This window comes from Panthera tigris, chromosome C1 (assembly GCF_018350195.1).
Source record: "Panthera tigris isolate Pti1 chromosome C1, P.tigris_Pti1_mat1.1, whole genome shotgun sequence".
NCBI classification, from domain to species: Eukaryota; Metazoa; Chordata; class Mammalia; order Carnivora; family Felidae; genus Panthera; species Panthera tigris.
In genome coordinates, this window is record NC_056667.1 from 186,931,640 (window position 1) to 186,955,855 (window position 24,216).

Genomic DNA, 24,216 nt, shown 5'->3' on the forward strand with positions numbered 1-24,216 from the left:
TTTAAAGTGAGGAATGAAAGATAGGAATTTATTGCCATTACGATGCTTTTGGAGTTGGAGTTTCTGGTGGTGTTCTCTGGTCCTTTCTAGTCTTTGTTCCTTTTGGTATTTCTTTCTTTTTTTTCTTTTTCTTTTTCTTTTCTTTTCTTTTCTTTTCTTTTCTTTTCTTTCTTTCTTTCCTTTCTTTTCTTTCTTTCTTTCTTTCTTTCTTTTCTTTCTTTCCTTTCTTTCTTTCTTTCTTTCCTTTCTTTCCTTTCTTTCCTCTCCTCAGAGAGTCCCCCTTAAAATTTCTTCCAGGGCTGATTTAGTGGTCACTGATGCCTTTAATTTTTGTTTGAGAAACTTATGATCTCTCCTTCTATTTTGAATGACAGCCTTGCTGGATAAAGAATTGTTGGCTGCATATTTTTCTGATACAGCACATTGAATATATCCTGCCACTCCTTTCTGACCTGCCAAGTTTCTGTGGGTAGGTCTGCTGCAAACCTGATCTGTCTTCCCTTGTAGGTTAAGGACTTTTTTTTCCCTTGCTGCTTTCATGATTCTCTCCTTGCCTGAGTATTTTGTGAATTTGACTATGATATACCTTGTTGATGGTCAGTTTTTGTTGAATCTAATGGGAGTTGAGTCCTCTGTGTTTCCTGGATTTTGATGTCTTGTGTCTTTCCCCTGGTTAGGGAAGTTTTCCACTATGATTTGCTCACATAACCCTTCTACCCCTGTTTCTCTCTTCCTCTTCCAAGACTCCTATGATTCTCATGTTATTCCTTTTTAATGAGTCACTGATTTCTCTAGTTCTTACATCGTGCTCTTTGCCTTAATCTCTCTTTTTTTCTGCTTCAATATTGTCCATAAGTTTGTCCTCTATATCGTCGGTTCTCTGTTCTGCGTCATACATCCTTGCCGCCGTGGCATCCTTTCAAGTTTGCAGCTCAGTTATAGCATTTTTTATTTCATTCTGACTAGTTTTTACTTCTTTTATCTTTGCAGAAAGGGATTCTAACCTTTTTTGATTCCAGCTAGTATTCTTGTTACTGTGATTCTAAATTCTGGTTCAGACATCTTGCTTGTATCTGTGTTGGTTAAGGCCCTGTCTGTCGTTTCTTCCTGCTCTTTCTTTTGGTGTGAATTTCTGCTAAATTCTGTGGTTCAGGTTGTGCAGATTGTTGTGCTAATCCTCAGATCAGTTTTCTAGGTGTGCAGGATGGTTTAGTGTTGATTTGCCTGTATTTCATGGTTGTGAGACACATAGAAAACTTCCATGTTGTTCCTCCATCTTGGTTCCTCCCCCAAATATTTTTTAATTTTTAAAGTTAGTAATATGTGTACTTTATTTAAAAACTTGTGCTCCATTAAGGGATTTAAAATGAAAACGTAGGGGCACCTGGGTGGCTCAGTTGGTTGAGCGTCCATCTTTGGCTCAGGTCATGAGCTCACAGTTTGTGGGTTTGAGCCCCGTGTCTGGCTCTGTGTTGACAGTGCAGAGCCTGGAGCCTGCTTCGGATTCTGTGTCTCCCTCTCTCTCTGCCCTTCCCCTGCCTCGCTCTCTGTCTCTGAAAAATAAACATTAAAAAAAATTTTTTTAATGAAAAGTAAATAATTTTCTCCATGGCCCCTTATTAACAATTGTTTGGATATTCTTGCAGAATTTTTATATAGGGATACACATACACTCATGCACACATACCCCAAACACAGTACATATATTTTATAAACTTTTGAAAAATTTAGTAGAATGATATACTGTATAGAAAGTTACACATTTTTACTGTTAATCTTGGAGAGTTTTTTATACATAGAGCTACCAGTCTTTTGGAAGGACTATATGTATTCTTAACTTGTTTTGAGGTATAACTGATTTACATCAAGTACACCTCACTCATTTTATTGAAATTGTACTTAATATGTAGATGTATCATGATCTGAAAAATTTAATGGATATGTAAACGAGGAGGTTGCAGGAGAGGTATATATGTGTATAAATACTTGAAATTATTTTCTTACAAAGTATGTATAATGTACCAAGGGTGATTCTAAATGCTCTGCATAGATACTTTTTAAACACTTTTTACAGCAATCTTAAAGTATCATAATTATCCCCATTTTACTGGAGAAACTGAAAGTATAGAGATGATATAAAGTCATACATGTGGTAAGTGATAGATTAAGGTTTTTAATCCATACAGTCTGGTGTCAGAGCCTCTGTTTTAACCACCATATTGTACTGACTCATAGGAGCAACAGGTAAAATAGAAAGTACAGGCTGAGGCAGATTTGGAGGAGTGTTCAAATGCCAGGTTAAAATGATAGATTTTATTTAGTGTGTTTTGTGGAATCATGAAAACTTTTGAGCGAATTAGTGACATAAACCAATGGTAGTAGAGTGTAGGATGGAGGGAGGGAGAAACTGAAGGCAGACTAGTTTGGTGCAGCTGTTAAAGCAAGAAGTGATGAAAGCTGTAGTAATGGATATGGAAAGGAGGGAATGACTAGAAAGGTATTGTCTTGTTTTGGTTAGGAGGGTTATAGGAGAAGAAAATGCTAAGTGATTTTGGGAGGCCAAGAGTGCTTCTACTTCAGGGCTTTTTCAACTTATTCTCCCTAGCTGGATCACTCCTCAGATGTCCTTGTCTCTCTCCTGTGTCGTTCTAAGTTCTCTATTCACAAGTCACCTTTCTAGAAAGGCTTTCCCTAATTTCTGTGTATAATGGCAAACCCCTACAGCATGCCCCCCAATTCTTTTGCCCCACTTGGTTTTTCTCTATTTTTAGTATGTAACATTATTTGTTAGTTTATGATTCACTTTCCGTATTAGAATATGTTTTCCAATAGCAGGGACCTTTCTCTTTTGTTCATTCCTCTATAATAGGTACTTAATAAATGTTTTTTGAATGAATGCTGTGGAAGGTAGGCAACATAGGATGAATGGAGAAGGCAATAGAAATGATAGGTTCAGGGGCATCTGAGTGGCTCAGTTGGTTAAGCGTCTTACTCTTGATTTCGGTTCAGGTCATGGTCTCACAGCTGTGGGATCAAGTCCTGCATTGGGCTCCCATGCTGAGAGCACAGAGCCTGCTTGGGATTCTCTCTCTCCCTTTCTCTCCTCTCTCTCTGCCCCTCCCTGCCCCTCCCTGCTTGTGTTTTCTCTCTCTCAGAATAAATAAACTGGGAAAAAAAATGATAGGTTCAGAATAGCTTGTGGGTCACCTCTAAGCATATATACGGCAGGCAGTTCTAAATTCATGTCTCATGCGAAAGAGAGAGAACAAGCTAATGGTATGGATTTTAATAAGCACAATATGTGTGTACTACTAATAGATATTAAAATTCTAAAGTACCTTTTGAAATATGAAGTTTAAGTTCTATTTACTTTTTGTATTTGTTCATTTATTGTCACTCTTTCAAGACTGCTGTTAGCAAGTGTTTATTAGTTGCAGATGGATCTGTTTTAGTGTGGGGTGGGTTTTTGTTTGTTTTAAAGAGAAGTGAAACACTACAACTGGGAGCCCAGAAAGGAGCTATGGCATACTTCTGAACTAAGCATAAACTTTGTTTACAGCTGGCTGATACTGTATATGCTAGAGGGCTAAGTCCTTGTTTCGCCTTTTCTCTTACTGTTTGTTTTGGACTTGATTTTAGTGTAAAAAAGTTGCTAGAGCCAGCTTTAGAGTGAATTAAAGGTCAATCATTCCTTCATAAAGTTTTTACTTTATTTCTTTCTCTTCATAAGGAACTTTTATTAAAGGATCGTGTCTAACTTTTCACTTCCTATTCATGCCTCAGACTATCCAGTGTGACTTCTGCTTGTTGGCTTTATTGAAACAGCTTTTGAAGGGGGTACATGCTAGGTGTTTTATGTATTTCTTTCTGTTTTTTTTTTTTTCTTCATTTTTTGAGAGAGAGAGACAAAGTGTGAGTGGGGGAGGGGCAAAGAGAGAGGGAGACACAGAATCTGAAGCAGGCTCCAGGCTCTGAGCTGTCAGCACAGAGCTCTACGTGGGGCTTGAACTCACAAACCGTGAGATCATGACCTGAGCCGAAGTCGGATGCTTAACTGACTGAGCCACCCAGGCGCCCCAGCGTTTCTTTCTTTTTAATCCTCATGGCACTCCGGAGGTAGTGTCTTTCTCAAACTACTCTTTCTTTGCAGGCCCCTGGAATATTCTTGTTTCCTAGGGTTCCAGTCAGTACTCACTTCTTGTTTAGTTTTGTTTGTTGTTGTTGTTGTTGTTATTGTTTATTTTGAAAGAGCCAGAGAGAGTAGGAGGGACAGAGAGGGAGGGAGAGAAAAATCCCACACAGACTCCATGCTGTCAGCACACAGTCTGAAGTGGGGCTTGATCTCATGAACTGTGAGATCATGACCTGAGCCAAAATCAAGAATTGGACACTTAACTGACTGATGAATCACCCAGGCACCCCAATACTCACTTCTCTGAATGCGTCATCAACTGTTTGTATACCAATAGCTTTTTTACACAGATTATTTACAGATTTGTCCTTCTGACACAGAACTCTAGACACACTCTGTAACCACACTAATGTATAAAACTGTCCATTAAGTCTCAATTTAGTATCCTATGCCTGTATGAAACTCAGTGGGTTTGAAACTGAACTAATTATATTATGGTTGCCTATGCCTGAAGCTTTTGGAACTAATAATAATGCTAGATGCTATTTACTATGTCCTGGCTTTGTGCATAAGCATTCTCATTTAGTCCTCAGAGCAACCCTGTTTATTTTACAGATGCATTAAGAGAGGTTCAGAACAGTTAAGGACCTTAACCAGGTGGCAATATAGCTGATAGAGTTGGATTTGAACAGGGTCTAGATAGTTTCAAATGCCATATTCTTGCCACTCTGCTGCACTTCTGTCCGCCTCCCTTCACCATGAATACAGTGCACATAGACACCCCTAAGGACTCAGTACTATCGATCTCTTGAATTGCTCAGAAATATTTCATGTTTCTTGATTCTAGTTGTCTTGCTTACTTGGATTATTGCAGTCGCCACTTGATAAATCTTCCTGAATTAGTTTATTCTCCATCCATATTGCTGCCTAAAAATGTCTTCTAAAATGCAAATCTGGTCATGTCATTTCCCTTAAGAAATCTAAAATTTTTGGCATAGTGTTCAAGACCTTCTCTGGCCAATTCATAGTCCTATTGCATGGTTCTTTTGTTTTAGTTATTATAAGGTATAAGGTTACATGTAGTTCCTAGAGCTATATTTCACCATCTCCCCCAACCCCCTCCTTTGGCATGTCCTTTCCTGTTCCCTCAGTGTCAAAATCCCCTTTTTAAGAGTTGGCTCAAGTGCCCCATCTGTCACAAAACCTCTGCTCTTCTAGGCATTTCCTTTTCCTCCTTCATTTGTGATTACTGCTACTTTGGTTGTACCTCTGAGATGGCTGTCAATTGGTTCCACTTTCTGGTATTCACACCCTTGTAAAATACCCTCCCCTTGAATATGAGGTGGACTTAGTGACTCAATTCTAATGAAAGAATATAGCAAAAATGATGGGACATCATTACTGAGATTATGTTACTGAATGGTTGTCATTTGCATCTTGCCATCACTCGCTTATTTGCTCTCTGTGAGTCCTCATTCTTATGGGGTAGAAACTTGTTATACTTAAGTAGACCAAGGGAGAGGCCCAAGTGGAAAGAAACTGATGTCTGTGGCCAACAACAGTCAACAAGGATATGAGGTCTGCCAATAGTTCTGTGAAAGAGCTTGGAAGCAGATCCTTCTCCACTTAAGCCTTGATAACTGCAGCCCCAGATGATACCTTTGATTCCATCTTTGTGAGAGACCCAGAGTCAGAGACACTCAGTTAAATCAAATGTAGATTTCTGAGCCATAGAATCTGTGAGATAATGAATGTGTGATATGTTAAGCCCAGTAAGTTTTAGAATAACTTGTTTTGCAACAATGATTGACTAATACAGATTTTGGTAACTGCAGATGGGGTGCTGCCATAACAAATATATGTGAAAGTGGGAATGGCTTTGGATTCAGGCAGTGAGTGGAGGTTATAAGAATATTGTATATCATGATGGAGCAGTTTCTTTGAACAGACTATACATTTGGGCTTTGAGGAAGCTGCAAATGAGGGCTCAAAAAAAATGAGAAATGTATTGTTGTAAACTGGAGGAAGGGGGTTCCTTGTTATATATATTATAAGATATAATATATTATATTATATCTTAGTAACACTCTTGCCTTCAGTAACATGGAAAGTAGGAAATGTGCCTTATGAACTGGGCGATTTAGCTAAGCAGATTTCTAAGCAAAATGTTGAACAGATTTCTTCTTGCTCCTTCTTAGTAAAATGTGAGAGGTGCTCTGTGAGCACAAAAGTCAAAGTCATTTAGTCTCTTCTTAATAATGTGGACATAATCACTTTTCCAGTATTTGTTATAGTATGTTGTATGTACCTAATTACCTGTATTTCTTAGTAGACTGTGAGTCCTGTGACAGGCCTTCTAATGTAGTAGTTAAAAAAAATAATTAATTAATTTATGAGAGACAGAATGAGACAGAGCACGAATGGGGGAGGAGCAGAGAGAGAAGGAGACACACAATCTGAAGTAGGCTCCAGGCTCTGAGCAAGCGTTCGGCACAGAGCCCCGCGTTGGGCTTGAACCCATGAACCGTAAGATCATGACCTGAGCCGAAGTCAAGACACTTAACCAACTGAGCCACCCAGGCGCCCCTAATGTAGTACTTTAGATCTTGCCCAGAGTCTAATTTTAAAGAGACTTAGTCTTAAGCCTTGGCTCTGCCTCTTTTTTTCTTTCTTTCCTTCCTTCCTTCCTTCCTTCCTTCCTTCCTTCCTTCCTTCCTTCCTTCCTTCCTTTTTCTTTCTTTCTTTCTTTCTTTCTTTCTTTCTTTCTTTCTTTCTTTCTTTCATTTTTTTTTGATTTTTCTAAATGTTTATTTTTAAGAGAGACAGAGCCTGAGTGGGGGAACGACAGAGATAGAGGGAGACACAGAATCCAAAGCAGGCCCCAGGCCCCAAGCTGTCAGCACAGAGCCCAACGCGGGGCTCGAACCCACAGACCTTGAGTTGATCTGAGCTGAAGTCAGACGCCCAACCAAGTGAGCCACCCAGGTGCCCCTCTGCCTCTTCCTTTGTAATGGTGACATGTTACTTAACTTTTCTAATGCTCAGTTTTGTCATATGGAGGGTGGGATTAATGCTGATAAACTCCTAAGGATTATGCGTTTTGACTTTGGTACTCACCACTATATCATCAGTACCTAGAAATGTCTAGTAATATGTGTTTAATAAAGGTTTATTGGATTAATGAATTGAGTATTCTTCACCTCAAAGTGTTACTGTGTAGTTTAAATGAGGTAATGTATGGAAATCAATTAGCATAATGCCTGATATAAATTGCTTAGTCAGTGTTAGTTGTATGTAGGTATTTCATTTTCTCATTTTTATTTTCACCTTTTTCCTCATTATTTATCTAGTTTTATGTGCATTAAAACTACCCCATGAATAAAACAATTCATTAACCAAAAGATTTGTTTATAGTTCTGGGTGATACCTCAGGAATAACTTGAGTTTAAAGTATGATTATTTGGAGAGGAAGAGATTTCTGCTTTTGACCATGAGGAGAAACCATTTCTGGACTTAACCTCCTTAGGTAAATAATGATAAAATTGGATAAAAGATGTCAAACAACTATTTTTAGATATTGGACAACAGGCAGTGTGGGAATGTGATTCCTGAGAAGAGGGGAACAAGTAAGATGATTGCTATAATTGCCCTGTATTTCTGCTGGAAAACACATTTCAGAGCTTGGTGCAGGCAGGAGGAGTCTTGGTTGGTGCATGATATCTGGTTGAATTGATAAGATAGAGATTGTAGTTCAGGGAAGTTGAAGTGGCTGAAAATGGCTGCACAGAGTTTCAGAGAAGAGGGAGCTATGTGGAAAAAGAGTTCTAGAGATCTGCATAGGGGTTTTCTCTAGCCTTTATTAAAGGAGTGTGTAGAATGTGTGTATGTGGAGTAAAACTTTGTGAGACTGGACAAGGATTGACTGGAGAGCTGTAAGTTGAGTAATTTCCAGAGCTGGGGAATTGCTGAAGCATTGAGCAGACAGAGGTGAGACCTTTTTCATTACCTGGAATGTTCCATAGAGACCCCAACAGGCCTATGTCTTAGTAGTAGGGCTAAACTAGCCAAGAGTAAAATCTACCCACAGTCTATCCTAAAACTTAAAAATAAACTTCAAAGATCAAGCTGATCCACAGGTTACTTAACTGACTTTTAGAACAAAGCCTAAAAATCTTTAAAGGAAGATAACAAAATCCAGACACTTAAAAGTATATCATTCTGTATAGCACCCAATAAAAAATTACTAGAATCCGGAAAACATGAACACCAGGAGAAAACTAACAGTGAAAACAGACTAAGATAATAAAGGTGGTAGAATTAGCAGACCAAAACTTTATAAATATGCTCAGTGTGCTCAAAGATTTAAAGGAAAACTGTAATGAGAAGAAAAAATAAGTTTAAAAAAGACTGAATGGAGTTTGTACAGATGAGAAATACACTAAGTGAAATGAAAAAATTAACTGAGATTAACATCAGTTTTTTTTAAATCTGATGAAGAAAAGATCAGTGAAGTTGAGGACATAGCAATAGAAACTACCCAAAAATTAAACACAGAGAAAAGAAAGGCATAAATAAATAAATGAACAGAACTTTGTGGCCTGAGGTATAATATGGGTGTAATTTTACTCCAGAGCAAGGGGGACAGGGAAAAAAATTTTAAAGAAAAAGTGACTGAAAATTTCTCAACTTTGTAAACACTATAAACCTAATGATCCAGAGGGTTCAGTATCCCAAGCAGGATAAGCACAAAGAAGACCATAATCAAATGGCTGAAAGACAGTGGTAGAGAAAAAAGTTTAAAGCAGCTGGAGAAAAATGACAGAGGGACAAAAAAATGATGGCAGATTTCTTGCTAGAAATAATATGTATCAACATAATGGAATGACATCTTTCTTTTTTTTTCACTTGAAATTTACTTGACATGCAGTGTTAGTTTCAAGGGTATAACAGTGATTCAAGAATTCTGTACATTACACAGTTTCATCACTGTAAGTGTATATTTACCATCTTTCACCATGTAATAATACTAATGACTGTATTCCCTGTGCTTTACTTTTATCCCTGTGACTTATTTTATAACTGGAAGTTTATACCTCTTAATCTGATGGAATGACATCTTTTGAGTGCTGAAAGATAAAACTGTAAACTCAAAATTTTTATATCCAGCAAAAATATCCTTCAAAATGAATTTTCATGTATACAAAATGATAGAATTATTTACCAGCAATCTGGCACTGCAAGAAATGTTAAAGCAGTTCTTCAGGTGAAAGGAAAATGAAACCAAATAGCAAATTGGGTCTATACAAAGAAATAAAGAACACTGGCAATAGTAAGTGTAAGTGAGAGAGAGAAAAGACTTTTTTTGTCATCATTTGATTTCTTTAGAAAATAATTGCTTTAAAGCTAAATAGTAATATCATATATGGGTGTATAATGTATACATAAAGTACATGACAACAGTAGCACAAAAGACAGTAGGCAACAATTGAAACATGCAGCACTAAGAGTCTTCTGTTATATGTAAAGTGATATAATTTGAAGGTAGAGTGTGATAAAGTAGGATGCATGTTGTAAAACCCTACAGCAACCAAGCAAAAAGTAAAAGAGATATAGCTAATGTATCAGTGGAGTATATGAACTACTAAAAATACTCCAGCCAAAATTATTTAGGAAAAGAGGGAAAAAAAAAAAAACAAATGGAACAAATAGAAAATAAATTGGTATACACATAACAGTGTTAAATGGTCTAAGCACCTTAGTTAAAATACAGAGCTTATCAGACTGGAGCAAGATCCAATTATGTACAACCCAAAGACTTTAAAGAACCAGATAGGTTGAAAGTAAAAAGATGGGAAAATACACACTGTACAAAACTGAGTATAGAGTGTAAGAAAGCTAGAATATTAACTACTATTTAAAGTAGACTTAAGAATAAGGAAAAAGAGAGATATTTCATAATGACAAGAGGATCAATTTATCAGCAACGTGTTCTTTAGGTGTGTATGTTTCCATTAGGAAAGCCTCAAAATTCATGAAGCAGAGGTCAACATTCCTTTCCTAGTAATTGATAATACAAGTAGACAGAAAATAAGTAAGCAGTTAGAAGACTTAAGCAACATTATCAAGAAACATAACCTAATTTACATTTATAGAGCATGTAATAGTAGCACAGTACACATTCTTTTCAACTACACATGGAACATTCACCAAGATCTACCATATGAACCATAAAATAAGTCTCATTTACTTCAAAAGAATGAAATCATATAGAAGTGTTCTCTGAGCATAACAGTTAAATTAGAAATCAGCAACAGCTATATGGAAAGTATTTGGAAATACAAAAAACAATTGTAAATAATCCATGGATCAAAGAAGAAACCACAAGGGAAATTAGAAAAAAAAATTTTTTTTTAGTTTATTTTGAGAGAGAGAGCAAGGGAGCCAGGGGAGAGGCAGAGAAAGAGGGAGAGAGAGAATCCCAAGAAGGCTCTGCACTGACAGTGCCCACTGATGTGGGACTTGAGCTCACAAATCATGAGATCATGACCTGAGCCAAAAATCAAGAGTTGGATGTTTAACCAACAGTCACCCATGTGTCCTGGGAAATTAGAAAATATTTTGGATTGAATGGTAATGAAAGCAACATAAACTATTTGGGATACAGCTAAGACATGCTTAAAGGGAAATGTATAGGTTTTTTGTTTTGTTTTGTTTTGTTTTTGCGGGGGGTGGGGATGTATAATTTTGAAAGATACTTGTATTAGAAATGAAGAAAAATTTAAAATCAGTAATTTTCTAAGCGTTTATTTTAAGCTAGAAAAAGAAGAGCAAATTAAACAAAGTAGAAGGAAGGAAATAAAACCGAAATCAGTGATTTAGAAAATTGATAAAATAATTGAGAAAAATCAGTGAAATCAAAAGCTGGTTCTTTGAAAGGATATATAAAAATGATAAAACTTTAGATTGATGAAGGAAAAAAAGGTACAAATTAACAGTGCCAAGAATGAAAGGGTATTACTACAGATCATGCATAAATTAAAAGTATAATAAAGGATCATTGTGGACTTTATGCCAGTAAATTCAACGATTTAGATGAAGTAGACAAATTCCTTAAAAGAGACAAACTACCAAAACTGACACAAGAAGAAATAGAAAACCTGAATATCCCTTTAACTATCCTTATATCTATGAAATAAATTGAATTCGTAATTAAAAACTCATTAAAAAAAAAATGGCCAGATAGTTCAAATGTGAATTCTATCAAAATTTTAAGAAAAAAATAATAATGATTGTCCCTAAACATTTTCAGAAAATAGAGATTTTTCCCAGCTCATTTTATAAGATAGTATAACACCAATATCAAAGCCATATAAAGCCATTTTAAGAAAACTACACAACAGTATCCTTCATATACAAGCATAAAACTCCTTTACAAAATATTATCAAGTCAAATCCAGCAGTATAAATATGATGATATATCAGGATTAAGTGGAGTTTATGCCAAGTATATAAGTTTAACAGTAAAAAAAAAAAAAAAAAAAAAAAAATACAGTCCTTACTATTCAGAGATTCCACATTTGAAAATTTGCCCACTAGCTGAATTTTATTTGTAACTTAAAAATCAATACTTGTGACACTTGGGATCACTTGCAGACATTTAATGACAAATTTGAGTCACACAATACACATATTCCCTACTGAGGTCAAAGCTCTCTGCTTTCTTTCAGCTCTCCTATTGTAAACAAGTATTCTTTTCACAGTATATTTAGTGTTACATTTTTCCCATTTTTTGCTTTTTGCTTTTTTCTTTAAAATGGCCTCCAAGTGTAGTGCTGATGTGCAATCTTGTCTTCCTAATCACAAGGTCATTATGTGCCTTATGGAGAAAATATGTGTGTTAGATAAACTTTGTTTAGGCATGAATTATAGTGATGTTGGCCATGATTTCAGTGTTTATGAATCAATCCTGTGTATTAAATAAGGTGTCTTTAAACAGAAACACTTAAAGCTGTTTATTAATTAATTATTACAAATGTGGTAATCAGAGGCTCATAGGGGTCTAAACTTGGGTATCCACTATGAACAGTGGTTCAGTGTTCACAATTTCAGTGTTCATTGGAGACTTTATAGTACATAATTACCATGAATAATGATACTTGACTATTTCACCCTGTTATCTAAGGGCAAAGAAGGAAAATCACTGTTATCTCAGTTTATGCAGAAAAATGTGTTTGACAAAATTAAACATCCTTGTTAAAAACTCTCAGGAAACTCAGAATAGAAGATAACTTCATTAACTAAAGCCTGCTTTATTGTCTTATATATAAGCGTATAATATATGTTTATATATAATAGCCTATAGCTATGTTAGCCTACAGCTAACATCTTTCTTTACTCAAGATCAGGAATAAACTAAGTATTTTACCTCCTATGACTCCTATTCTGGTCTTAAAATTTACATTAAAAATACATAAAATTTGATTTTTTATTATTAAATTTTAGAATTATACAAAATTGCAAAGACCTAAAATTTATATTGAAATGCAGGTAGACAAACAGTATTGAAAAATAGCAACTTAAAGTTGAAGAACTTGTACTGTACTGCTTGTGGACAGAGATATAGATCAGTGGAGCAGAGTAGAATATCCAGAAATAGCCCATATATTTCAGTAAAGATTCCTTAAGTTAGTTCTGTGGGGGCAAATATAATATTTTCAACAAATGGTTTTGGAATGAATGTGTGGGGTGGGGAGTGATAATCCTTGATCAGATTATACACAAAAATGAAATCTAAATTGATCAAAGATCTAAATTTGAAAGCTAAAATTGAAAAATGTCCAGAAGATGACTTAGAAGCAAATCTTGATCTTAGGATAGGCAAAGATTTCTTAGGAAGTAAAAAACACAAACTGTTAGAAGTAGCTGATAAATTTATTATAGTGAAATTAAAAATTGCTATTCAGAAAACATCATTAAGAAAAGGAAAAGACACACCTCAGACTAGGCAGAAATTTTCAGCTACATATATTTGACAGAGGACTTGGATCCAAAATAAAGGCATACCTTGGAGATTTTGCAGGTGTGGTTGCAGACCATCCCCATAAAGTGAATGTTGCAATAAAACAAGTCAGATTAGTTTTTTGGTTTCCCAGTGCATATAAAAATTATGTTTGTGCTGTACTGTAGCTTATTATTAAGCTGTGCAATAATATTATATATTTTTTTAAAGGTACATAATTGAAAAATACTAAAAATTTTTTTTTCAAGTTTTATTTATTTTTGAGAGGGAGAGCATGAGTTGGGGAGTGGCAGAGAGAGAGGGAGACACAGAATCCGAAGCAGGCTCCAGGCTCTGAGCTGTCAGCACAGAGCCCGACGCGGGGCTTGAACTCACAGACTGTGAGATGATGACCTGAGTTGAAGTCGGACGCCCAACCAACTGAACCACCCAGGCGCCCCTTGAAAAATCCTTTATTGCTAAAAAATGCTAACCACCATCTGAACTTTCAGAGTCGTCATCTTTTTGCTTGTGGGTCCTGCCTTGATGTTAATGGCTGCTAACTGATCAGGGTGGTGGTTGCTGAAGGTTGGGATTGCTATGGAAATTTCTTAAAGTAAGTGCTTCATTGATTGATCTTTCCTTTCATGAATGATTTCTCTGTAGCCTGTGATGCTTTCTGATAGCAGTTTTACCCACAGTAGAACTTTTTTCAGAATTCAAATCAAACCCTGCTGCTGCTTTATCAACTCCGTTAATGTAATGTTCAAATTATTTTGTTGTCATTTCAACAGTTTTCATAGCATCTTCACTAGAAGCAGATTCATCTCAAGAAACTACTTTCTTTTCTCATCTGTTCAAGTTTTATCATAAAATTGCAGCAAATTAGTCATATCTCCAGACTCTACTTCTAATTCTGGTTTTGCTCTTTCCACCATATCTGCAGTTACTTCCTCCACTGAAGTCTTGAGTCCCTCAAAGTCATCCATGAGAGTTAGAATCAATGTCTTGCAAACTCCTGTTCATATTGGTATTTTGACCTCTTCCCATGAATCACAGATATTCTTCATGGTGTCTAGAATGGTGAATCCTTACCAGAGGTTTTCAATTTTACTTTACTCACATCCAACAGAGGAATCACCATCTAGGCAGCTATAGTGTTATGAAATGTATTTCATAAATAATAACACTTGAAAAGTCAAAAAGACTCCTTGATCCATGGGCTACAGAATGGATGTTGTGTTAGCAGGCATGAAAACATTAATCTCATTGCCTATTTCCATCATAACTCTTGGGTGATCAGGTGTATTCTCAGTGAGCAGTAATATTTGGAAAGGAGTTTTGTTTTGTTTTTTTTTCCTGAACAGTAGGTCTCAACAGTGGGCTTAAGATATTAAGTAAACCATGTAAACAGATATGCTGTTATCCAGGCTTTGTTTTTCCATTTATAGAGCAAAGGCAGAGTAGTTTAGCATAATTCTTAAGGGTCCTAAGATTTTCAGAATGGTCAGTGAGCATTTGCTTCATCCTAGTTACCAGCTACATTAATTCCTAACAAAGACAGTCAGCCTCTCATTTGAAGATTTGAAGCCAGGCATGGACTTCTTCTCTCTAGCTGTGAAAGACCTAGATAGCATCCTTTTCCTGTATAAAACTGTTTTATCTACGTTGAAAATCTGTTGTTTTGTATAGCCACCTTCATTAATTATCTTAGTTGGGTCTTCTGGATAACTTGCTGCAGCTTTTACATCAGTACTTGCTGTTTCATCTTGCACTTTATGTTATAGAGATGGCTTCTTTTTTTCTTTCTTTTCTTAAACATTATTTTTATTTATTTGCTTTTTAAGTAGACTTCATGCCCAATTGGGGCTCAAACTAATGACCCTGAGATCAGGAGTTGCACACTCTACCAACTGAGCCAGCTAGGGGCCCCAATATGGCTTCTTTTCTTAAACCTCGCAAACCAATCTCTGCTAACTTCCAACTTTTCTTCTGTAGCTTCCTCACATCTTTCAGCCTCCATAGAATTGAAGAGAGTTAGGGCCTTGTCTGGATTAGTCTTTGGCCTAGGGGAATGTTGTGACTGGTTTGATCTTATATCTAGACCACTATAACTTTCTCCATATCAGCAGTAGGGGTGTTTGGCTTTCTTATTATTCATATGTTCACTGGAGTAGCACTTTTAATTTTCTTTAAGAATGTTTCCTTTGCATTCACAACTTGGCTAACTGGCATAAGAGGACTATCTTAGCGTATCTAGGCTCTGGACATACCTTCCTCACTAAGCTTAAACATTTCTAGCTTTTGATTGAAAGTGAGAGATCACATGGAGGCCATTGTAGAATTATTAATTGGTCTAAGTTCAATATTGTTGTGTCTCAAGGAAGGCTCAAGGAGAGGAATAGAAAGGGGGAACCTGCTGGTCAGTGGAGCAGTCAGAGCACAAACAACATTTATCAACTAAGTTCATTGTCTTATATGGGTGTGGCTTGTGGTGCCCCAAGACAATTACAATGATAATATCAAGGATCACTAATCACGGATCATCATAACAAATTTAATGATGAAAAAGTTTGAAATACTGAGAGAATTACCAAAATGTGACACAGAGGCATGAAGTGAGCAAATGCTGTTTGAAAAATGGCACAGACTCTTTCAACTCAGGGTTGCTACAAACCTTCAATTTAAAAAAAAAAAAAAAAATCAAATCAAATCTGTCAAATGCATTAAAGCAAAGTGCAATAAAATCAGGTCTGAAATAAAATTTCCAGAGACATTTTGAGGGAAAGAGGGGAAGAGAGAGTGAGTGTGTGTGTGTGTGTGTGCGCGCGCGCGCGTGTGTAGGAAGAAGTTTAGACAGTGGATAAATAGGCATATACTTTTATAAGAATTTAATCATACTATGCATAGTATTTAACATAAAATTAACTGTTTTACTTAAAAATAATGAGAAAAGGAAGCTAAAATGAAACTGAAGGAACCTCCTTTAAATGTTTCTTCAACAGAAGAAAAGATCTCTATAAAAGAGAGATCAGGAGTAATATTTAAAAATACTGGTAATGTATAAAAAATATAAATTGCCAGTAAAATCTGAGTATTTTATAACTTAGTAATCAAAATGCAAATAAAAAGGTATTTTTAATCTTTTTTTAGATTGGCAGAAAATGATAAAGTACACTGCAGAATGTGGGTAAATGAGTATTCTTGTGAGGGCAAAATCCTTTCTGGTGGAAGGCAGTGTGGCAGTACTTAAAATTTTAATATATGTGTATCCTTGGATATATAATTTGACGTCTAGAAATTTTTTCACAAAGAGATAATTAAATGTAAAAAGATATCGATCTGCCTCTAGAAATGTCTATCATTATGGGATTAAGTTAAGTATATCCATTCAATATGATAGTATACAGCTATTAAAAATGGTGATGTATTATAGATTTATATTTATTGCAATGGAAATAGGTCCTCAACAAGCTCATTTTATTTCTCAACAATAAGTAATAGCATGCCTAATGGAGCCTTACTTATATAAAATTGTGTGTGTGAATGGTAGACAAATTTCTGAGATAAATACTCACTAAAATGGTTATCTCTGAGTGGTGTCCTATTGGCATTTATTTGTGTTGTTAGATTTGTTTACAATAAGTATTTTATCATTTTTGTATTTGAAAAAGGTGAGACTTTTTTTTTTCCCTCACTGAACAAATGAATATGAATACAACCTTTAAGCAGTACCTGATTAAGTTCTACAAATAGCTAAATCTAACAAGGTCTATAGAATCTGTTAATATAATACCCAGGGGCTGTGCTTTGGGATGCTCTACTGTTGCCCTTGAAGTTACTCAGGAACCAACAGAACTGATCACAGATAGTTGGGGAGTTCTGAACTTTAGAGCCCAAGGCATTGACTGCTGCTTTTAGTGCCACACCCTGCTGTAGTTCACTTCTTTAAAGACTTGATTGTTAAAAAACAAAGTTAAGTTTGAACCTTTGTTTTGTTGTTTTGATTTAGTTTTATTTTTAGCTTCATTTACATATAATTGACAAAGTTTTAACATATTTAAAGTGACTTGGTGTATGTGTACATTGTGAAAGGATTCCTCTAATCTGTTTAAATAACATTCATCATCTCACATATGTATCTTTTCATTTATTTATTTATTTATTAATGTTTTATGTATTTTTGAGAGAGAGAGAGAAAGAGTATGAGTGGGAGAGGGGTAGAGAGAGAGAGGGAGACAGATTCCAAAGCAGGCTCCAGGCTCTGAGCTGTTAGCACAGAGCCCAGTGCAGGGCTCGAACCCCCGAACTGTGAGATCATGACCTGAGTTGAAGTCGGGCACTTAACAGACTCAGCCACCCAGGAGCTCCTTTAAAGTTCTACATGAAGTAAATTTTAATTGTACAATACAATGATAATTAAGTGTAGTCACCATGTTATACGTTAGATCTTCAGACTTTATTTATTTATTGTGCAGTTGAAAGTTTGTACCGTTTCATCAACTTCTCCCTATTTTCCCATGCCTTGGCAATCACTTTTCTTTTTCCTTTTTTTTTTTTTATTTTTTATTTTTATTTTTTTTTTGAGAAAGAGAGAGAGCAGGGGAGGGGCAGAGAGAGAGAGAGAGAGAGAGAGAATGAATCCCAAGCAGGCTCCACACTGTCAGCACAGAGCCTGATGCCTGGCTCGAACTCACAAACCATGAGATCATGACATGAGCCAAAACCAACAGTTGGATGCTCAACCACTGAACCACCCAGGTGCCCCCTGGCAATAATTTTTCTATGAGTTTGACTTTTTTCTTTTTTTTTTTTTAAAGATTCCACATGAAAGTAATACCAGGAAGTATTTGTCTTTGTTGTTTTACTTTGGATTAACAAGAGTGTGGTGCACGCTTGCCCTTGTTTATGAAGAATAGTAACATTAGAAGGCATTCTCCTCTCTGCATATATATCAGGTACCATCTTAATCATTGGGTTGGAGGGGAAGTAAAATTCCTGCCCTCCAAAATTTCATTCTTTAGTAGAGCACCGAACAGTCAAGGGACTATTTCTGTGAACCGCACTATGGCAGCACAACAGTAGGACTTTTGACTTAGATGTTAGTGTGGTTCTTGGACTTGGGTGGCTGTTCAAGGAAGATCTTCCAGGGGAGGGGTGCCTGGGTGGCTCAGTCTTAAGCGTCTTACTCTTGATTTCCACTCAGGTCGTGATCTCACAGTTCAAGCCCCACATTGGTCTCTGCACTGACAATGTGGAACCTGCTTGGGATTCTCTCTTTCTCTCCCTCTCTCTGCTCCCTCACTCATGCCTGCGCAGGCTTTCATGTGCGTGCATGCTCTCTCTCAAAATAAATAAATAAACTTAAAAAAAAAAAAAAAAGGATTTTCCAAGGGAAATATCTGAACTGAATTTTGAATTTCAGTTTAGACATCTGAACTGAAGTTTGAAAGGTTAAACATGAATTAGCCAAACCAAAGAAAGAGCTATCTAGGGAAATCTAGGTAGAGACAAAGGCATGGAGGCATGCAAAGCACAGTACTTGTTGGGAACTGTAGGTCCTTCAGCCTGGTGTAGAGATTGAGGTAGTACAGGCAACAGAATGAAGCTAGAGAGGTCTGATCATGAAGGGTCTTGTCAGCTGTCAGAGTTTTTTCCTCTGGACTTCTTATAAATACAGCCTTTGTTTAGGTAGGATGGGAATCTTTGAGTCATCTTTGACTATTGAGACTCCCTCCCATCCTTAAACTCCCTTATAATTAGGCACCAAATCCTGTCAATTTTGGGAACTTGGATTGAAATGGAATCATGACAAGCTAGATGTAGACTGTGTTCCTTACTGTAACTTAAGTCTTTTTAATTTCTAGGTCTTTGCCTTGGCTCACAGACCCTTAGTAAATGTTCAAATGAGTGGGTTATAGGAAGGGAGTTCTAAAGAGAAAATGTTTAGTATTTTTACACGTGATGATGTATAATTTTTCTATTCTTCATTCCATTATAGAATATTTAAAAGTGTTTTGTTTTTGTTTTTGTTTTTTAAATTTATTTTTGAGAAAGAGAGCATGAGCGGGGGACGGCAGAGAGAGGGACACAGGATCCAAAGCAGGCTTCAGGCTCTGAGCCATCAGCACAGAGCCCAGTGCATGGCTCAGACTCCCAAACCATGAGATCATGACCTGAGCCAAAGTCGGACACTCAACCAACTGAGCTACCCAGGCGCCCCTATTATAGAAAATTTAATAGTCTTAAGAGGCCTCGTTGAAAAGTCAACTCTTCAATAATTAAAAATCTCCAAAATGGAATCAGACCGATTAGTAAGATCTGCTTGGTCAGTGTACTGGTGGGTGACTGAAGCAGCATCATGGTAGGAAAGAGGTACCAGAAAGCTTCTGGCGATTTGATTTTGATGAATATACCCCAGATCACATAGTGTATGTCTTTTTTTTTTCCTAGCTGAGAACAGTCATGTGACTGTCCAGTAGAGATTAATTTTTTAGTTAGAGGAAATTTGTGAACATGTACATTTATTGCTTTTTACTTGTCATAATAATGTGAGAATGCGCTTTCTTGAACTTACGGACACATACAGCATTTATTTTGTGTTTACTATAAAAGGAAGACTATGCAGAGATGGTTAGCACTTGCAACAATTAGGCATTGTTTCAGTGAAATAATTGTGCCATTTTGAAAGCAAATTATGTATCGGAGGCGTATCTTTGAAGCAGCTTTATGATTATCAGCAACACAGGTGCTGTAACTATTATTTTAGTGGAATTGAATCTTTTGTTATATGGGTCACATAACCAGGAACTGAACTTTTACACTTGTAACTGTGCAAGACTCTTATTAAGACATAATGTAATATAAACAGAAGATAGGTGTCTCAAAGTGTTTTTGTATATGGGCTTAAGAGCAAAGGTATTTATCACATAGAACTAGAATGATAGCATTATAATAACAGTCCAATTTATGCATATGTTTAATATTTTAAAGCCTTTCTTTTGTTTCCTTCTTTTCTTAAAGTATAAATTAGCTAAGCCTATTTCCTTCTCCCATCAAAGAAAAAAAGGAGATACAAAGGTGTTTCTTCTGTCACCTCTCACTTCCCATTACCTAATTTTTAAAGTTTTTTTTTCCTTTTTTTAACTCACATTTAAATCTATATGCTATAGCTTGAAATGAAAAAGATTTTTGCATATGTGGCTTCAATGAACGTTCCTATAGCCTGGTTAATATGGTTTTATTGTGACAAAATCTCCCTAAGATGTGTGTTATATAGAGCTGATTAAAATGGAATTTTCCCTGTAACTTTATCTTAGCTGTCTTATATCCTTTTGAGTATAGGTGGTATAATGATAAATAAGTATTTGTTTCTTATACTTATTTAATCTAAAAACCAAGATGAACATTTTTAAAATGGGTAGATATACATTTGTCTTATTTTCTTTTTTCCTGTAGAGATCATTACAGTTGTAACAAATAATACAGGTTTTGTACACTTTGCCCAGTCTCCCTCAGTAATAACATTTTGTAGAACCATAGTACAATATTACAACCAGGATATTGACATTGTACAATCTATTCTTATTAATTCAGATTTTTCCAGTTTTACTTGAACTCATTTGTATATGTGTATAATTCTATACTGTTTAATCTTTGTATGTTTGTATATCTATCACTACAGTAAAGCTGAATAGCTCCTTATCACAAGGGTCCCTCTTGTTGCCCTTTTATAACACCTGCTTTTCTTCTGCCAGTTCATTGTTCCTCCCCATCTCTGACTCCTGGCAGCCAGTAATCTCTCCTCCATTTCTAAATGTTTTTTCATTTCAAAAGTGTTATATAAATGAAATCATATAGTATGTAACCATGTGAGATTGACTGTTTTCACTCAGTATAATTCCCTGGAGATTCCTCCAAGTTTGTATGAATTAGTCACTTACTCCTTTTTATTACTTGTTTTTTTCAAGTTAGAGAATTTCCACATAGTTTAGTACTTAGTTTCTACTTTGTTTCCTTCCTGATCTATTTTAAAAATACATATATTTGTCTTAAATCTAGGTGACAAAACACGACCACCATCCTCAAGCCCCTCTAGTATTATCCGGCGCACTTCCTCTCTGGATACACTTGCTGCTCCATACCTTGCAGGGCACTGGCCTCGTGATAGTCATGGGCAGGCTGCTCCTTGCATGAGGGACAAGGCTACACAGGTAGGTTTATTAAAATTCTTTTTTTTGGGAGGTGGGGAAGGGCGCCTGGGTGGCTCAGTCGGTTAAGTGTCTGACTTCAGCTCGGTCTGTGAGTTTGAGCCCCACATCAGGCTCTGTTCTGACAGCTCAGATCCTGGAGCCTGCTTCAGGTTTTGTGTCTCCCTCTCTCTCTGCCCTTCCCCCACTCGCTCGTGTGCGCGCGCTCTCTCTCTCTCTCTCTCTCTCAAAAATAAATAAACATTAAAAAAAAATTTTATGGGGCACCTGGGTGGCTCAGTCGGTTGGGCAACCAACTTTGGCTCAGGTTATGATTTCACGGTTTGTGAGTTGGAGCCCTACGTCAGGCTTTGTGCTGACAGCTCAGAGCCTGGAGCCTGCGTTGGCTTCTGTGTCTCCCTTTCTCTCTGACCCTCCCCTGCTCACACTCTGTCTCTCTGTCTCTGTCTCTCTCAAAAATAAACATTAAAAAAAGGGTTTTTTTTAATGTAAAAAAAAATTTTTTTGAGAGAGTACACATGAGCTAGTGCAAGCAGGGAAGGGGGCAAAGGGAGAGGGGAGAGAGAGAATCAGAAGCAGGCAGGCTCCACACTCAGAGTCTGATGCTTAACTGACAGAGCCACCCACGTGCCCCCATTTTGACCATTTTTAAGTATATAACTTAGTAGCATCAATTACATTCACACTCTTGTGCAACTATTGCCATTATCTGTTTCAAAACTTTTCATCACCCAAAATAAAACTCAGTAAGTCCTCATTCTTTTTCCAGCCCCTGTAACCACTATTCAACTTTCTGTTTCTGTGAATTTGCCTGTTCTAGGTATTTCGTATAACTGGAAGCATATGATATTTGTACTTCTTTATCTGACTCATTTTGCTTAACATAATGTTTTCAAGGTTTATCCATGTTGTACTATTTGTTTTCATGGCTGAATAATATTCTATTGGATGGATAAACATGTTTATCCATTTCTGGTTTTGGACATTGGGGTTGTTTACAAATTTTGGCAATTGTGAACACTGCTGAAGCAAACATTGGTGTGTAGATATCTGTTTGAATCTCTGCTCTCAATTCCTTTTGGCACGTATGTAGGAGTGAAATTGCTGGGTCATATATTTAGCTTTTAGAGGAACAGTCTGGCAGTTCCTCAAAATATATGGCTCAGCAGCTGCACCAGTTTACATTCCCTCCAGCCGTGTATAAGGACTCCAGTTTCTCCATATCCTCACCAAAACTTAACTATTTTTCTGTTTTTTCTTCAGTATAGCTATCCTGGTAGATATGAAATTATATCTTGTGAGTTTTATTTATATTTTCCTAATGACTGATGATGTTGAGCATCTTTTCATATGCTTACTGTATATCTTCTTTGGAGTTCAGGCAATTTTTAACATCTCTGTGCTTTTGTTTCCTCTTTGTAAAATGGGAGCAGGACACCTGGGTGGTTCAGTCAGTTAAGTACCCCACTCTTGGTTTTGGCTCAAGTCATGATCTCACAGTCATGGGATCAAGCTCTGCATTGGGCTGAGCGTGGAGCCTGCTTGGGATTCTCTTTCCCTCTCTCTCTCTCTGCCCCTACCCTGCTTGCACACGCACACACACTGTCTCTCTCAAAATAATTAAATAAACATTAAAAAATAAATAAAATGGGGAAAAGAATAGTACCTGTCTTTTAAGGTTATTATGAGGATTAAACAAGGATTAAACAAGGAAATATATATAAAACACTTAGAACAGTGGCTGGCACATAGTAAGCATTTAATAAATGCTTGCCATTGAAATTACTACCTTTGGTTATTGTCACAACAAGAATGGCATGTAGATTTCATATCCTGTGTAGTTTGTTAACTGCCATTAGCTTCCCTGGAGGATTATGTTGAAAAAGATTCAGGCTAAAGATTATTGGGACTGATTAGCAGTTTTTGCCCATGTTGAGAGACTTGGGGCTCTTTTATCACCCCTGGTCCAGACAGTGCTAGAGCAGACAATATGATGGAAGTAATTTATCTTATAGTGTAGATGGGTGCTTGGAGGAAGTTCCTGTTAGACTTTTGACAAAAGTTTTCATGTTATGACTCTGAGCCCTGGTTCTTCATTTAAAAAAATATGTATGACTCCAAGGTCTCTCTCAGTATTTCAGGGATGAGTGGGAATGAGAAGCGGAGGTTCTGAAAAATACAGAGAAAGGCAGCATCAAAAAAGTTTAGGAAGGGCTGCCCGGGTGGCTCAGTCGGTTAAGCGTCCGACTTCAGCTCAGGTCACGATCTCACGGTTTGTGGGTTTGAGCCCTGTGTCATACTCTGTGCTGACAGCTCGAAGCCTGCTTTGGATTCTGTGTCTCCCTCTCTCTCTCTGACCCTTGCCCACTCATGCTCTTTCTCTTTCTCAAATATAAATAATAAACATTAAAAACAAAAAGTTTAGTAGGAGTGTGGCAGCAAGTTTTTAAAGATGTTAATCTCCTCTCCTGCCGTACCTCCACCCCATCATTGCTTTGGTCATGAGAATGAGTGCCTGATTAAGATTTTATTGTACATGATTATTTGTTATCCTAATTACTTGACACAAAGATAGCAAAAATGTGGCATCATTTCTTTTTTTCTGTGTCTCTGGCAGACATTGCTTATTCCCTGTGAACTCAAATTGCCCGAGAGTCTCTCTATAGTGCAGTGCCTTAGCTTGCCATTGCCAGTGGAGCAGGGCTGGTCGATGAGACCATCTGCAAGACTCATCTACCATTTCTGCTTCAGAGTTTGGTACACTACTAAATACTACATTGCCACCAACCTCTACCTCCTGGCCCCCCTCCTCCCATGTTCTTTTAATGATTCTTTTAAAAACACCATTTACCAGCTTGCCCTCCAAACTTAGACCA

At 36.7% G+C, this 24,216-nt stretch overlaps 1 protein-coding gene across 3 annotated transcripts in view; it reads left to right on the forward strand.

Moving 5' to 3' along the window:
* Nucleotides 1-24,216, forward strand: part of FAM117B (family with sequence similarity 117 member B) — a 94,590-nt gene that overhangs the window by 33,467 nt on the left and 36,907 nt on the right. For all 3 annotated transcript variants that reach the window (XM_042995086.1, XM_042995087.1, XM_042995088.1), the window contains exon 2: nucleotides 21,192-21,343. In XM_042995086.1, the coding sequence (XP_042851020.1) occupies nucleotides 21,192-21,343 (152 nt within the window). The remainder of the gene's footprint in view (nucleotides 1-21,191; nucleotides 21,344-24,216) is intronic.